Source organism: Pararge aegeria, chromosome 19, assembly GCF_905163445.1.
Source record: "Pararge aegeria chromosome 19, ilParAegt1.1, whole genome shotgun sequence".
Taxonomy (NCBI): Eukaryota; Metazoa; Arthropoda; class Insecta; order Lepidoptera; family Nymphalidae; genus Pararge; species Pararge aegeria.
Window position 1 is genome coordinate 2,421,241 of NC_053198.1, and position 17,658 is coordinate 2,438,898.

General features: G+C 37.6%; 1 protein-coding gene across 1 annotated transcript in view; it reads right to left on the reverse strand.

The window, feature by feature from the left end:
* The window catches only part of LOC120632036 (DNA damage-binding protein 1), a 33,137-nt gene extending 15,760 nt beyond the window's left edge, over positions 1–17,377 (reverse strand). Inside the window, exons 1-13 of the mRNA XM_039901795.1 lie at positions 17,215–17,377; positions 15,328–15,476; positions 14,057–14,322; positions 12,730–12,829; positions 10,667–10,772; positions 10,028–10,110; positions 8,182–8,335; positions 6,260–6,481; positions 4,390–4,552; positions 3,089–3,197; positions 1,542–1,723; positions 1,025–1,176; positions 493–664 (exon numbers count right to left, since the gene is read on the reverse strand). Coding sequence (XP_039757729.1) covers positions 493–664; positions 1,025–1,176; positions 1,542–1,723; positions 3,089–3,197; positions 4,390–4,552; positions 6,260–6,481; positions 8,182–8,335; positions 10,028–10,110; positions 10,667–10,772; positions 12,730–12,829; positions 14,057–14,322; positions 15,328–15,476; positions 17,215–17,275 — 1,919 coding nt within the window. The 5' untranslated portion in view covers positions 17,276–17,377. The remainder of the gene's footprint in view (positions 1–492; positions 665–1,024; positions 1,177–1,541; positions 1,724–3,088; positions 3,198–4,389; positions 4,553–6,259; positions 6,482–8,181; positions 8,336–10,027; positions 10,111–10,666; positions 10,773–12,729; positions 12,830–14,056; positions 14,323–15,327; positions 15,477–17,214) is intronic.
* Between the last annotated feature and the right edge of the window lie 281 nt (positions 17,378–17,658).

The window sequence follows — 17,658 nt, forward strand, 5'->3', positions numbered from 1 at the left end:
AGCGAGCCGGAGGCCTAGGCCCAGGCCTCTACTGCAAGTCTTCCTTAACGCCTGCCAAACATCTTTGGTATGTTGTTGGCCTGCAACAATTTCGAATTCTGATCCCAGTGATCAGAATCCGAAAACCGGTAAAGCGGTCTCTGGATGCGGAAATAAAGGCTAAAATAAATAATTTATCTTGAGTCACGCTTAAGTTTGCTGCTCGTAATAGATCTAGCTGGAAAAAAGAAGTCTATGCACCACAAGGTGTTAAAGAACATAAAGAAGAGCGAGACGTCCAGAATCTATCTTTATCCGAATCTAAATAATCCTTTGGTCCCAAACCAAAGGAGTATTTTATCTATCGTTTTCAATTCATTTATTTCGCGTTTTTCTTGCAAGTTTGAAGGTTGGCTGATAGAAAATGCTTTAGCATTGAGCCCACCTTTTGTAAACCGTGATATTTTTGTTTGTGCAATAAAGAGAATTAAAACGGTTCAAAACTTCGTTTACCTAAAACTCCTCAACACTGTTGGCTGGGTTCCTAACGTGACCTTCTTCTTGTTGCTCAGTATTCCGGTCTCCTGGTCCACCGTGAAGTAAAACATGGACCCGTCGCCAAGCGCGCACAGTAAGTAGCACACGCCTTCCAATACACAGATGAGTAGAGATCGAGGGATGATTTCTGGGAGCAAAAATTATAATAACGAACAAACGAACGTATCCAGATGTTAGGGACTAATTTTGTTGCCACATCGCATGGTACGATCAGAGAATACAAATGGAGGTATTTTTTTGAATGTATTTGCAGAACACTCCCATTATATAGGCAATGGAAACTACATACGTTTGACTCGAGAGTCATGATCTGAAACTCGAAAAAGATCTCCAGATTTGAATTATCATTTTATTTAGTTCAAAATAGGAATAGCTCAAAAATTTTATAAATCTTTCATAATTGTGGGAATTACCACTTCGTAAAACTTTCATCGGTGGTACAAATTTAAATAGGTCATCTAATGATAAAATAAAAAAACTCACTTACCACCACATAACTTCTCTGTATGCAAAGACTTGAGGTCTGGCAACCGAAGCACCCTCAGCGAGATGTCGTTCCACAAGCCGACGCCCAGGAGAGCTTTGTCACCCCCCGGCCCGAGGTCCAGACACGCTACTTCCTCCTCCATGCAGACTTCACTGTTCACGAAGAGTTATTGTTTTTTTTTAATTCACTAAAAGTTAGACCTTGACATCTCGCATTGTTATTTGAAAATGTTAATTGAATATCTAACACAGAATTTTCCGTGTATACAATAATTAACTCTTTACGTACATCCACACGAGTACGTAAAATTGGCGAAAATGAAATGAAATGAAAATACACTTTTTTGTACACCAAATAAAAAAATAAACAAGCATTAGAAAAAAAAAAAAAAAAGGAGAAAAGGTGCAATAGGCGGCCTAATCGCTTAAAAGCGGCCATCTCTACCAGGCAACCTACGAAATCAAATTGAATACATGAATTACTTAGAAATTTAAAGACTGGGGTTGTTGTCACTTACGCTAGAAGCGTGAGCGCCCGCTCGCCCACGGCCACGAGGTAGAGGCGCGGGCCCGAGGCGGCCACCACTCGCGTGTCCGAGCACGCGACCACCGACACGCCGCTCAGCGACCACTGTGCGGCCAGCGCCCACGCGTCCGCACCGTCATTACGCGCTATCAGCCGGATGCCTTCGTCCGTCACCTGCAACCCATCAACAAATTTGAGTCATCATCATCATTTAATTAATTTAAAATCACATTATTACGTATTTTTATTCTTAAAATTGTAATGTAAAATAAATAAATAAAGCCTTTATTGCTGATATACGGTATGTACAAGATAGAAAAATGAATTTTAAAATGTAAAATGTAAATTGTTGAAATTGGAGACGAGCAACTGCTGAGTTTCTTGCCGGCTTTTTCTCGGTAGAATCTGCCTTCCGAACCGGTGGTAGAGTCACTACACACAGACAGACTTGACGTATCAAAAGTGCTTATATTAGGCCGATTTGAAATAAATGAATTTTGAATTTTTTTGAATTTTGATTTTTTTTGATTTTGAATTGTACATTATGTAAATTTAAATTATTAACACTAATATCACGCACTTTAGTTAATAGTAATTAGCGCGTTTCCTTACGCATAGGCCTCCAAGTGTGCCAGTTCCGAGCTTTCCTTGACCATAGTATGCCTGCCGTCTGCTTGATATCATGAACACCGCTTTCTTTGTCTACCCTTTTTTTTTTGAGCCATCCCTAACATCCCATTCAGTCAAGCTTAGGTCCATTTGTTTGTAATATAATGTAATTTATATTTTATTTTTTATTTTTATAAACATTTGCACACTGTCTGTGACTGTCGATTGTGAAGGGTGTGTTTAATGAAATGTTGAAAAAGTGTTCTTGTTATGTACCCACAATTTGGCAAATAAATAATTATTATTATTATTTAAACCCATCACCGGCCCACTACAGCACGGGTCTCCGCCCACAAAGAGATGGGATAAGGCCGTAGTCCACCACGCTGATCCAGTGCCGAGTGGTGGACTGTACACACCTTTGAGAACATTATGAAGAAATCTCAGGTTTGCAAGTTTCATCACGATGTTGAAGCAAATGATATTTTAATTGCTTAGAAAATTTTAAATTAGAGGTGCGTGCTAGGATTCGAACTCGCCCCCACCGAAAGTGAAGTCAAAGTCCTACCCACTGGGCTATTACCGCTCCCAGTAGTTGTAGTAGTTTTGTAGTAGTGGAGCTTTTTGTGGCAGCTCGTCCGGGAATTACAATCGCCATTCTTATTTCGGCCGCTGAAAAACGATGTTAGACTGCACGTTTGCCACCAGCCCATATTGCAGTCGAGGCTTAACAAGTAGTGAAATACAAAAAAAAATTGCGAGATTTATTGAGAACTGAAACTAAATCTATCTACCTATTGTATACAGACAGTGTATATATTTATCTCATGGGATGCTTGCGGTGGCGATGACGCAAGATCTCTGATTTTTTCATTCAAAAAGTGCTCATAAGGCCTAAAAAAGTTTTCATTCCAAAAAAGAAATTCTCACCTGTATCAGTTGATCGTAGCAGACGTTCCCCGTGAAGAAGGTTTGACGGTCTGAGACGAAGCCTTTAATATCGGTCTCTTCTACTTCTTCCCCGTTCAGTGTTAATACTCTGTCAACAATGACCATTAGAACTCTGAATTAAAATCTTGACTTTACGAAAAGCGTGTATGAAATTTAGTTATAACTAAAAACAACTACTTTAAAGCTACAAAATCCATGCTTAGACATTGTTTTTCCGTTCGCGCGGTAGTGTGCCATGAATGACACTCATGCACACACACACACACCGACACACATACGCAAATACGTAACACACGCACGCACACACGCGCACAAACGCGTACGCACTGCGTTTCTATAGGCGTAAATGACGGCTCGGACAATCCTCACACACAAATTGAAAAAAAAGCAAATAAAAAAAATCACGTCAAACATAAGCTCATACATTAAAGTTGAGCTCGTTAAAGTTGTACCTTAAACTAAATAGGCTGATCATGAAGCAGTTCATTCAACGGTCTCACCTGGTCTGCCCAACGAAGGCCAGTACCGCGTGTCATTACATTCGCACACGCAAACGCACAAACACACACTCACGCACACCCACACACACGCGCACACAATATATAACACCCCGTCGCTTTGCGTCGAGGGTAGGGAAAAGGCAATTATATGCTGATCATGGTGCAGTTACTGTAGTTTCAGCGGCCTCGCCTGGTTTGCCCCACGGGGCCAGCAACAGCGTGTCGTGGTACTCACACACTCACTCACACACACACACATACACACACACACAGGCACACGCACACAACATAAAACACCCCGGCGCTTTGCGTCGTGGGTAGGGAAAAGGCAATGATATGCTGATCATGGTAAATAAAATAAATAAATAAATATACTACGACAATACACAGATCGCCATCTAGGCCCAAAGTAAGCATAGCTTGTGTTATGGGTACTAAGATGACTGATGAATAATCCAGCCAGACACTGAAAAACATTCATGTTCATCACACAAACATTGTCAGTTGTGGGAATCGAACCCACGGCCTTGGCTTAGAAAGCAGGGTCGCTGCCCACTGCGCCAATCGGCCGTCAAAATGCCGTCTGCAGTCCCAGCGGTCTCACCGTGTCTGCCCCACGGAGGCCTGCACCGCATGTCGATGTTCTCAGACACGCACACGCACACGCACACGTACACGTACACGCACGCGCACACAATATATAACATCACCCTGTCGTTTTGCGTCGGGGTTAGGGAAAAATTCAATGATATGCTAATCATGAGTCAGCAGTGGCCTCACCGTGTCTGCCCCACGAAGGCCAGCACGAGCGTGTCGTGGTACTGCGAGGCGGGCGCCAGTGTCAGCGCCCACATGCCCTTGATGCCGGGCAGGTCGATGAGTGCCTGCTCCTGTATGCCGATGCCGTTGCGGATGATCCTCAGCGAGCCCATTTTGAATGCGCCTGCAAGATGCAAAAAACATATTACATACACTCAACAAACAAAGATAATTAATTATACAACGTGTAACAGAATTACGAAATAATGTTGAAGAGTACATAATAACAAAAATAATAAATAAATAAATATACTACGATCATAAGTACCCCAAAGTAAGAGTCAGCTTGTGCTATGGGTAGATATCTGATGAATATTTTTATGAATAATTTACATCTATCTATATATATAAAAGAGAAAGTGTGTGGGCATGTTCCGTATAGGCTCCAAAACGGCTTGACCGATTTCAATGAAACTTTCAGGGAATCTCCGGATTGACCTGGCGAGTAATCCTGTAAAGTTTGGTGACGATCGGAGCACTCCTATTTTTGAACTGTCAAACTGTCAAATACAGCTTTTATTTACTATGATGATATTCTATTGTTGGGTGTACATGGGTGTAGATAATGATCTTCACCCGCTCGAGAAGAGAATAGAAGAGAATGAATACGGAGAGAAATAAATGATTTAATATATTATATAAGTTTTAATTAATTTAATGATATAAGTTTATTGTTTAAATAAAATTAAGCAAAATCTAGCCCGGCGAAGCAAGCTGGGTACGCTAGTATACATATAAACACCCAGCCACTGAAAAACATTCATGTTCATCACACAAACACTTTCCAGCTTCGGGAATGGAGCCCACGGCCTTGGACTCAGAAAGCAGTCACACAATAACACTAATAGTAACACAATAAATAATAAATAATAAATATACTACGACAATAGACACATCGCCACCTAGCCCCAAAGTAAGCGTAGCTTGTGTTATGGGTACTAAGATGACTGATGAATAGTTTTATAAATTATATTTAGGTACAAAAATACTTAGAAACATATAAATACCCAGACACTGAAAAACACATATGCTCATCACACAAACATTTTCCAGTAGTGGGAATCGAACCCACGGCTTTGGACTCAGAAAGCAGGGTCGCTGCCCACTGTGCCAGTCGGCCGTCAAATATATATAATATATAATAAGTATATTTTAAAAGGAATCGCCCTGTAAAAATATTAAATCGAAAGAAGCATATTCAATTTCCATACAACTTAATTCACTTAATTAATTAAGTGTTTATGACAACCCTATCGAAGTTAAAGACCGACACACGCATAGTACCTACGCTACGCGACAGGACTGATCTATTTTTTGGTACCTTCAAGTTTTAAATAAATGTTGTCATTAAAAAAAAGCATCATTTTAAATTTTCCCCACGGTTTTCACGTGATATCTCGAAACAAGGTTTTGGTAGGTAACGGCATTTCAGCTTTACCACGGCAGAATAATCTCTTTATACTGATTTGTCCATGTCGGCATTTATCACTAGATCAAAGGCGCCTAACTACTATATCTTGTCTTCCTGTGAAACTAGAGTTTTTTAGCAACCACGCCGACCGATTGAGAAAGCAAAGTTTCCACAACAAATCTGCTTTTAAAGTAATAGTAACTAATAACTTTTGGAATTCAATTTAAAATTCATATATTTCAAGTAGGCCTAGTTTATAAGCACTTTTAAAACGTCAAGTGAGTCGGTTTGTAGTGACACTACCACCGGTTCGGAAGGCAATTCCAACGAGAAGAGCCGGTAAGAAACTCAGCAGATTGCTCTTTTTCAACATAAATTTAAAGTTAACAATGAGATTAATTATTTATTTAAATAAAATACCCGAGCAAGTGATGAGCTGGTTTTGTCCCTGTTTCTCAAGATCCACGACGCACATATCCAGGATGGGCGCTAGGCTTGTGAACGTCTCCATTGGCAGCACGTACTGGCTGGCTTCGTCCCTGGTGGCCGACAGCCGGACTAAGGCCGAATCTCCCAGGCGGGACCCGACAAACACCACTCCGTTGTCCAAATACGTCATGCATTCTGGTATAGGGATGTCACCTGGAATTAAAAGAAAGGTTAACTATTTAATTTTTGCTTTCCTCATATATTTTTTTAATATAAGACTTGTGTAGCAACTCGCACCTGGTGGCCCGTGCTACAGTGGGAATTCAGACTCCTAATTTTGGATCTGACGGTGACGATGTTAAACATTTGTAATAGACAACCGTGGTGCAAGATATTTCGATTGTAATTAAGTTTATGGTAACGAAACAGCTTGTTTGAAACGCGGCTATGCCAAGAGCATTCCAATGTTCAATTAATGTTACAAAAAAAGTAATTTGTATTGTTATTTTTACTTATGAGTGTGATTTATTTATATTTATTTATACTAGCTGTTGCCTGCGACTTCGTCTGCGTTAGTTTTTGTTTTTTGATGTGACATTCAATTTAGTTGTAGTTCTAAAAAAATTTTAAGTATTCCGTATCGCAAAGCCTTAAATGAGGGGTTTGCTGCTGTCCGCAGAAGAGTTCTGTCCTCTATCTCCAACCACATTCATCAGATCTACACAGTTTGGGCAAAATTAAACACATATTAAAACCTCTATATTACAACAATAAATATTTAAATCGGTTATAATTTGTCGGAGTTATGGTGTAAAATCGTCAAACACTTTCATCCCCTCTCCCAAAGGAACCGAGCTTAATGTCGGGATAAAAAGTATCCTATATTACTTCTAACACTTGCAAGAATATGTGTACAAAGTTTCATGAGGATCGGTTAAGTAGTTTTTGCGTGAAAGCGTAACAAACAAACTTACATTGACATTTATAATATTAGTAATAAAGTAATAAGTATATATATTTTTTTTGTGTAATTATGTTATAAAAGTAGCCTGGGGAGATGAATTGGTAAAGTGTTATACAAATAAATAAATAATAATGAATAATTGTTACCACAAGTTCCAAGTTCCAAGAAAAAACTAATATTAGTAGAGCAATTCGTGACAGAGCTCACCCTGGGGCGTTCTTCCGCCATACTTATTCATGCTGCCTAGCGGCATGGCTGTGTACTGGTCTGAACGTATCATTACCAATGGGGTTTAACACCTACGCCACAGCCAGTGGCCTGCACGTCATACATGCACAAAAGCGCTGCCTACCCTAACATTTCCGCCTATGGACCACCGACTGGCGCAGTGAACAGCGACTCTGCTGTCCGAGTCCAAGGCCATGGGTTCGATTCCCACAGCTGGAAAATGCTTGTGCGATGAACATGAATGTTTTTTAGTGTCTGGGTGTTTATCTCTATATTATAAGTATTTATGTATATTATATATAAAAATATTCATCAGTCATCTTAGTACCCATAACACAAGTTACGCTTACTACTAGATGACGATTTATTTATTTACTAGTAATCCAACGGCGTTACAAATTATTTTGGTTAAGGGTTTATCTTATTACTAAATTAAATCTGGATTAAAAATCTATGCTATCTATCTAGCGATGTGTTTACTGTCGTAGTATATTTATTTATTTCATATAACTGGCAACGAAGGGGTATTTTGCGATTTATTTATTTTTTGCCATTTTATGTCATTTTAGTTCGTTATGCTTGCCCTGGTCCGAATTCTTGTGCACGCTACTGGCCTCAGGTTTGATGGACACAGAGCGGCACGTTGCAAGCCATGATCATTGCATGCCTCACGAAATGTTGGTATATTCATAGGCGTTGCTACTGTGAAAAATAGACTCACCAAGGAACTCCACCTTCAGATCCTTGACAGTTTGTGTGCCGTCCATTTTCTCCTGCAATTCCAGCAGCAACATGAACAAGCGTCCGGCTATATCGCCCAGCAAGTACCGTAGCCCGCGACCGTCCACTCTGCAGTAGCAGCTTATTGGAGTCAACTGGATTAACGTATATAAAACACAATATTAGCAATTAACTCTCACTTAATTGTGTTTTTTCCTATTTGTGGTGTACAAATAAAGTGTATAATTTATCAAAGTTATGTTTAATTTGCTATACTCCGCGAAAATCAGGAGAATCTGCGTGGTGTAATTTATAATTTCTTCAATCCTTTTACTCCACACCAAACAGATCTTCGGCAATACACCCTCTACGCACGTTTCGCTCCGAAACCGGAGCAAGTCAACATCTCCTGACGATGCTCCGGTTTAATAACAAAAGTAATATTACAATAAGAACAATAACAAAAGATAACTATAAATAATTACAATCCAAAAGTGCAGTCCGGATTGCTTGACAAAGCAGAAATAATAGCACTTGAAGGAGCAATTACAGTCCGAAGGTAGGTAGTCTTTTATTTTGGGAAAACTGACTGTAGTAATACTTAAACTATTTTCAAAGCTTTTACGGTCGAAAGGACATTCGAGAAACTTAAAAATAATAATAATAATAATAATAATAATAATAATAATTTATTGGATCAAAAATGTTACACAGAATATCAATACAATAGTAGAAAGAAAAAGAAATACAACACAAAAAGTAAAACAATATGACATAAATTGGTAAACATATTTGTAAAGCTGAATGCACATTATATTGATATTTGCCTCTTATTATTGATAACCTGTGGACCCCACACTAGGCGACCTGTATCCGGGCGACCCAGTTAATAGATTGCCAAATTTGATTGCTCGGCCAAAAAAGAGAAATTTATGAAGGTGACAGTTTTAAATAAAGGTATTAATGAGGTAAAAACTAATAAATTAAACAAATAAGCCTGTGTATATAATATAGTAGGCTATAACCTACTATATTATATACACAAAGATAAAAATAATGAAATATTGTTAAAAAACAATAAATACAACTTTTTCTAACAAACCAAAATACACAGACTTACTATCTATAACAGAACAGCTCTAAGGGCGTTTTTAAACAAAATTAATCAAAAATAAACGTTACTTTTTACGAAAGTAACGTAAGAATAGAATAGAACGGAATAGAACAGAATAGAACAGAATAAAACAGAAAAAAACAGAATAGAATATAAGAGAAAAGAACAGAACAGAGTAGAAAAGAACAGAACAGAACAGAGCAGAATAGAATGGAATAGATCAGAACAGAATAGAACAAAAAAGAGTAGAATAGAACAGAACAGAACAGAACCGAATAGAATGGAATAGAAAAGAATATAACAGAATAGCTCAAATTAAAATGTTATATCTGTTTTAAGTACCTATGTTTGTTAAGCGAGATAATAGCCCATACTGGTATTGGTAATTGGACGCTAGTGTCTCATTTAAGGCTGTTGTTAATTGTGCAATACGTGCATCCAGCATTGGCAATGCTGACTTCTGCTCGATTCTTTTTGGAGCGTCAAATCTACCACTGATCTAACATAAATAGATGCACAGATGGACTTCTATCAATGATTTTATTATCATTGAAGTTCGTCTGTACTGGATAAAAATAAATATACTGTTTGTTTTAGGCTCGCCTATATATAAGTATTATTGAAATACGCGGATTTTTGCAATGACAGTCGATTTTTTACTAAAAAAATAACCGCAGCACTCATTACTGCGGCATGGAAACTTCATTAATTAATTCATTCATTAAACTTTTACCTTTATCTGTGGAGGAGCGACGGCCACGTAGCTCTGTCCATCGTGGTACACTATTGACTCCTGACCGATCACAATTGCACCACCTACGAAATACATACAATTTATTAAAAAAAAAAAACTGCCTCGTTGGCCTAGTGGTTATCATGTGCAACTGCAGATCACGAGGTACTGGGTTTGAATCGCCGATCAGGCAAAAAAATTATCGGTCTTGGTTTTTCTACTAAAGATTCTGTCTGTTATGTTTTTTAAGCTTCTGCCTATTACCCTTAGTGATGCGGGGTGCCATAACACTAACAGGTTAGCCCGCTACCATCTTAGACTGCATCATCACTTATCAACAGCTGTGTTAGCAGTCAAGGTATAACTTGTAGTGGAATAAAAAAAAGGGATTGAACAGATGGATATATCTATAAATAGAGCAGCAATTTATCACAAGGTGTAATTTATGTAATTCTTACAGCCTGGGTATCTTTAGGACAAGAGTGAATAGGCATCTTCTAGGAAAGCTTGTCTCATCTTAGACCACATCTTCACTTCCCACTAGGTGAGACTGTGGTCAAGCGCTAGTCTAGTAACGGTAACAAAAAAAAAAAAATGTCAATGGATAACTTGGTAGTGCAATAAAAAGAAAAGTCTTACCTAATGGACTGGGCACTGGTATCAATATAGACGCCTCTGTCTCCACATTATCCTGTTTCCACGGTATCTTTATAAATTCTTTATCTCTCAAGTTAATTTCGTGTGTCTGAAAAAAAAGAAGCAAAATATTAGTGATGAGTGAATGGGTGAAAAACGGCGGCGATAGCCCAGTGATGAGGATATCGGCTTAACTTTCGGGGAGCGGAGTTTGAATCCCAGCACTCGCCACTAACTTTTCTAAGTTATGTGCTTTTTATGCGATTAAAATACAGCTTGCTTCAACAGTGAAGGAAAACATCGGAAGGAAACCTGCATGTCTGAGAGTTCTCTATATTGTTCAAAGTACACACTAAGAAAGCTTTGAATTTGTTTGTATGAAAATATAAATATGCTTTTTTTGATTTAATATATTTGTTATTTTTTAATATATTTTTATATTGCTGCACATATATTTTTTTTTTTTTTTTTTTTAATTTTTTTTATTATTTCTTTTTTATTAAAATATAATTTTTATTAATACATAACTATAACCTAAAATAAACTATTTAAAAACTAAATAAAATCTAAAACGTCCTCGAAACCACCGCAGCGAGGCACAGTTCCTAAGATGCTGGCAGCATTGCCCAAAAAAAAATATATATAAATATGAAAACCTGGATAGCAGCTTCATTTTTGTGCCTTTTGGAGTAGACTTTGGGACCGTGGGGTCCGGAGGCAAGAGCCCTTTTCAAAGAATTATCGAAAAGGGTTATCGAGTCTACCGGTGATCCTAGAGCGGGCAGTTACCTTGGCCAACGAATTAGTTTGGCCATCCAGAGGGGCAATGCCAATATTAAATATATACAAATATATATATTTTTTTTTTTTCATTCCTTATGAAACATATGCATGCATCTTTCGATATTTTTTCATAATTCTGTTACACGTTGCATAAAACATTTTAAATTTCTGTGAAATAACTATAGGTTACCTATTTGAAGTTAAAACTTTACACTAATAAGTTACAAAAGGATTGTTTACATTATATAAGTTGCAAAATATTGAGTGTAAGTATTACTATAGCTTGTTTGGGGTGAACAATCACCATTATTATTCCTGCCCCCAAGCAAATTAAAAAATTAAAAATCAAAAATACAAATTAAAATACACATACATTTAAAATTGTAATTTTTTTTAATGTATGTTTATAGACGAGCGCTTGACTGCAATCACGCAGTATATGGTAAGTGATGATACAGCCTAAGGTGGAACGCGTGCCTATTCATTCTTGATTTGAAGGTACTCATATTATAGGTACTGGGGAAAAAGGAAGCTGGAAGGATATTCCAGATCCTTGCGGTGCGAATCCGATACGAAGATGCAAAGCGCTTCGTACGCGTCCGTGGTATATCCAGTGGCGTACACTCCATACATATACCAAAGCACTGCCTACCCAATTGTTGTTATATAACTCGGTCATAAGGAGGCTTTTACAATTTTATGCTGTCGCGCTGCTAGATGCCTACCCTGGTTAAAACCAAATGGTTATATCAAATCAAAGATCAAATTCAAGATTCATTTATTTCAAGTAGGCCTAGTTTATAAGCACTTTTGAAACGTCAAGTCAGTCTGTTTGTCACTCTACCACCGGTTCGGAAGGCTGATTCCACTGAGAAGAGCCGGCAAGAAACTCGGCAGATTGCTCTTATAGTTGAAAAATCTTTAAAACTTTTCTGTTTTGTGAGAGATGAGAGCAGAGTGGCCTGCTTCCAAGCAGCCTTGTCTTTAAGGAATTCATCAATCGTGTAGTAACGATTCGGTTAAATGTGTTTTAATATATTGTTTAAACTTAGGTAAAGGTAGATCTAATATTACCTTCAGTATCATGTTATTAAAGCATATATCCTCCTAACGGTGCCTCGGTTCAATGGTAAAATGGTAAGGGGGAACTAGATCAAACAGTTCTAGAGCTCACTCTCCAAAATATATCTTATAGAATACCGAAAGCCAGGCCACCTTGCGACAATGCTACAAATTTCTGTGTACTGATTTGAAGGGTGTGGTTGCCGGTGAAGATTGCTTACCTTTATATGCCTTCCATTGAGATCTTGGTGTATTAAAATTAAAGTAGGATTCGAGCAGCCGTGCAGAAATTCTAAATCGTAAACATTTAATTCTTCCAACCTAAAACAAAAAAAGGAAATAAACTTTTTAATGCTTTCACACAGATAATTATTATTATTCGCAATCATACAGCTGTATTAAAAAAAACTGGCCAAGTGCGAGTCGGGCTTGCACACGCAGGGTTGCGTACCATTATCTAAACAAATATATGTCTTATATGTCTTATATGCCCCATTAAATAACATCATCATCATATCAACCCATTATTGGCCCTACAGAGCACGGGTCTCCTCCCACAATGAGAAGGGGCTAAGGCCGTAGTCAACCACGCTGGCCCAGTGCAGATTGGGGGCCTCAACACACATCTGAGAACATTCTGGAGACCTCTCAGGCATTAAGGTTTCCTCATGATGTTTTGTGATGATGATGGTTTCCTCAGGATGTGATGTAGATTTTTTGTATTTTTAGTTGTAGCTGCAACACAAATACATCATCTGTGAAAATTGTAACTGTCTACTTAGGTTAATGAGATACAGCTTGGTGACTTACAGACAGACAGACAGACAGACGAAAAGCAGAGTCTTAGCAAGGTCCCGTTTTGACCTTTGGGTGTAGAACCCTAAAACCCGGCGAAGTGCAAGTTGGAATTGCACACAAAGGGTTCTGTACACAGGGCAATGTCAAACAGTAGCTAGTACTAGCATAATTAAGATTTGTTCATGGTTCAGGTATGGAACCACAAACTACAGTGCCAAATGTGAGATTTGCTACCATCATCATCATTATATTAACCCATACCGACCCAGGGCACGGGTCTCCTCCCACAATGAGAAGTGGTTAAGCCCATTTTCCACCACACTGGCCCAGCGCGGATTGGTGGACTCAACACACCTTTAAGAACATGTAGAACAGTCAGGCATGCAGGTTTCCTCACGACGTTTTCCTTCACCGTAGTAGCAAGTGATATTTTAATTACTCAAAACGCACATAAATTAGAAAAGTTAGAGGTGCGTGCTGGGATTCCTGGGAATTGCTGTGAAGCTTAATTTGCTATACGTCGCGAAACGCAGGAGAAGCTGTATGGTGTAATTTATAATTTCTTCAATCTTTATACTTCTACGGTTCTTCTTCGGTCTTCGGTAATTTACCCTCTAAGCATGTTTCGCTCCGAAAGCATACTCAGGAGATGTTGTCTTTACAATGAATAATCGTTAATTTTATGTTTTTAAATTGATTGCGCAATAAAGTGAATAAAATACTCATTTAATTAAAAAATAATAATGTTACCTTAAACTAGCAGCTTTAAGCTCTGTAGAATCTTTATCCAGAGGTATAATTTTAAACAGTCCATCGTACAATCGTAAGCCGATTACCCTCGCCTGTGGGTCGATCACTGCGAGTATGCCATTTTCTGAAGGCTTGCCGATCCTATCAGCCACATTCCCATGGGCTCTGGTGACAACTTCTAGTTCTCCGTTTGTTCCCATCCTCCATTCTAGTATCATTGCATTGTAGCGGGCGGTCAATATGAAAACAAGGTCTTTTTTCTCGTACTGAAATAAATAAATATAATAAATATACTATCTATGTCAATCAATATATATAAAAGAGAAAGTGTGTGGGTATGTTCCGTATAGGCTCCGAAACGGCTGGACCGATTTCAATGAAACTTTCAGGGAATCTCCGGATTGACCTGGCGAGTAATCCTGTAAAGTTTGGTGACGATCGGAGCACTCCTATTTTTGAACTGTCAAACTGTCAAATACAGCTTTTATTTACTATGATGATATTCTATTGTTGGGTGTACGTGGGTGTAGAAAATGATCTTCATCCACTCCAAAAAAGAGAATAGAAGAGAATGAATACGGAGAGAAATAAATGATTTAATATAATATATTATGAGAATATATTATGAGACTTAAATTAAAAATTTTATGATGTAAGTTCTTTAAATAAAATAAAGCAAAATCTAGCCCGGCGATGCGGGCTAGGTACGCAAGTACACTATAGATATAAGGGCTTTATCTGAGTTTTTCTAATAAAAACTAAAGCAGTGGTTTACTCAAAAACTATTTGGCTTTCGCTCTTACAGAAAAGCCTAAGAGACAGTACATAATCTACTTCTAAAGCCTATGAAGTATTATTTCGGTAAAAGTAGTTACAGAGATATAAACTTAGGGGAAGAGAGTACAGTTTGGTGGCCTTATCACTGCATAGTGATTTCTTCTGGGCAACCAAAGATGCAAAAGGAAAAAACATAGAAAGGAAGGTAGTATTTATGCATATTATTCATTAAAATTTTCATCAGTCATCTTAGTACCCATAACACAAGCTACGCTTACGCTACTTGGGGATAGATGGCAATGTTTGTATTGTCCTATTTATATTTTTTATTTATTAACTTTGTTGAATGGTTTTCATTACTTCATTCCTGTGAGTTGTCTCCAGCGAATGAGTGTGTAGTGGTTACAATAGGTTTGTAGTGTGAATTGCACTAGGATATTGGGTGTTCCGCAGACTAGCTCAGGGCCTATATGCTTTAGAGAGATTATACTTACTGGAGGCCTGAATAGCTTCATCTTAGCCACTCTTCCATATAGCCCAACCTCTTTCATGGGGCGAAGTCCTTCTGGTGTCACCAGATACATTTCCAGACGAGACACCTTCGCAACCAGAAGGTTCAGGTCGGTGGGTGAAGTGAAATTTCCTGAAATCATAAAAATAATTTATGTTTTGGCACACTATTGTTGGATTGTTGAAAGAATGTGTATCTGTCAAGATGTTATTGAATGGATGATATAACATTATCATCAATATCATTGTCATATCACAATAAGAAGAATTTAAGCAGTAGTCCACCACAGAAAGATAGTTAAGAGGTGCATTCTGGGTTTCGAACTCAGACCCCCGAATGTGTAGCCGAAGTCCTTTCCACAATCCTATCACCTCTTAAACCACTCGGTATAACTTAGTCTGTGGTGTGCACGGAGTTTTTGACCAGGGTATGCATAAAGAAGGAACAGGCCATAAAATAGAAAAGTCCTTCACATTTATGAGTTATACAAAAATTTTAGGGTAGGCAGAGCTTTTGTGCATTTATGAATTGCATGCCACTGAACTTAGTCCTTAAAATACTATCATGTGTCTATGTGTTTATAATTCTAAACTTTAATGGGGCCCTCATGTAAATAATTTATCAAACAGGCTCAGTTCTGCTGCCTATGCAGTAAAGATATGCCACATGACAGACATAGATACTGCTAGGCTAGTCTATTTAAGTTACTTTCACAGCATTATGTCATATGGAATTTTACTATGTGGTAATGCTGCTGATATTATTGAACTAAAAGATAACTACTAATAAGCTAACCTCTCGCAGCTCAGTAAAGTTGCATATATGACTAGAAAATACTCTGTGCAAATTGTTGTTGTGCTGTTTTTGGGAGCCTATTATAAATGTATTTATTAGAATTTCGCAATGCTATTTGAATATGTTTTACATACTTTCCATTGATACAAGCTAATGGTGTAATTGATATTGTAATAAATCAACATTATATATATATATATATATATATATATATATATATTTCTTATTACTTTAATTATAATAACATTAATGTAATACATAAGATGAAAATACAAGAGAGTTTCATGCAGTATTGGTTAACATGTCCAACTACAGATTACAAGGTCTTGGTTTCAAGCATGTTAATAGCATAGAGTTAGGAAATTGGAGGCAACGGGATGATGAACAGGTTAAGATATTAGTCCCGCTGTTAAAGCCCATCAAACTATATAGGAGCAGCATAGCAGATAGACTTTAAAACTGTTTCTCTTGAGAGACAAGGTCTATACCCAGCAGTGGGAGTTTAATGGGCTGTCGATGATGATGTTATACCAATAGCTGTTTCACATCAATAATTCAAAAATAATGTATGAAAAACTCATAGCACCCTTTGGAAGCCTGTAGGAAAGCCTATTCCAATAAAGATTTTTTAAATTTCATTTCATGGGAGTTGTTTGTTATTTGTTAATTTAACGAGGGTTCCAAACATAACTCTATGAGACAAGTTCACAATAACCTAACATTTGCCTTTAGTATTGATTCCTATTGTTTTTGATCAACTTTGTTATGAATTCCGAAAGCGAATTTCCGTTGATGTCGATTAGGAATTAAGACGCGCATCCACAGGCCCATGTAAAGAAACGTAAAATAATCCAAAATACTACGTTTGTGATACAAATAATTATTTAAAATCTATATAACGACGGTGTTTGGACGAATGGATAACCTATTTTAATATTAGAATTTTAACGAGCTTAACTAATTCGTTCGAAGGATGGAACGGATGACTGTAAAGTCGAGCAAACTCATAGCAAGATGCTGATTGAATATAGAATCTCTCCCAGTAAAATAGGAAGTAAGGACGGAATCTAGTTACCTGTTATACATGCTGTAACTGCAGTCGGTTTTTGAGCAGTAACGACGTAATGATAAGCCATTCTTTAAACGTTAATTTAAACACTCATTTAATAAAAAATCTGATTAGAATTTCTAAGAACAAACAAGAAATAAAATTAAATGCAGCACCGCTTTTATTTTTTTTCTACAAAATTAGGTTTATTTTTTTATTGAAAACATAACCACCGAATACAGATTCAAAACAAAAGTATTCTTGAAGGCAGAGAGGATTCAAACAGTATAAGGCTTCGGGCCACAGACTTTCAAGTATTTTGACCAAGAAGAATAAACAGGCTTGGGTGGCTTGTTTAAGGTTTTATCAAATTGGTATGAAATGAGGCTTGAATATCTGCGTGTTCACATACTTCGGCGTCATAACCGAACGCCTTTATGACATCAGCGATATTGAAAGGGGATGATGACA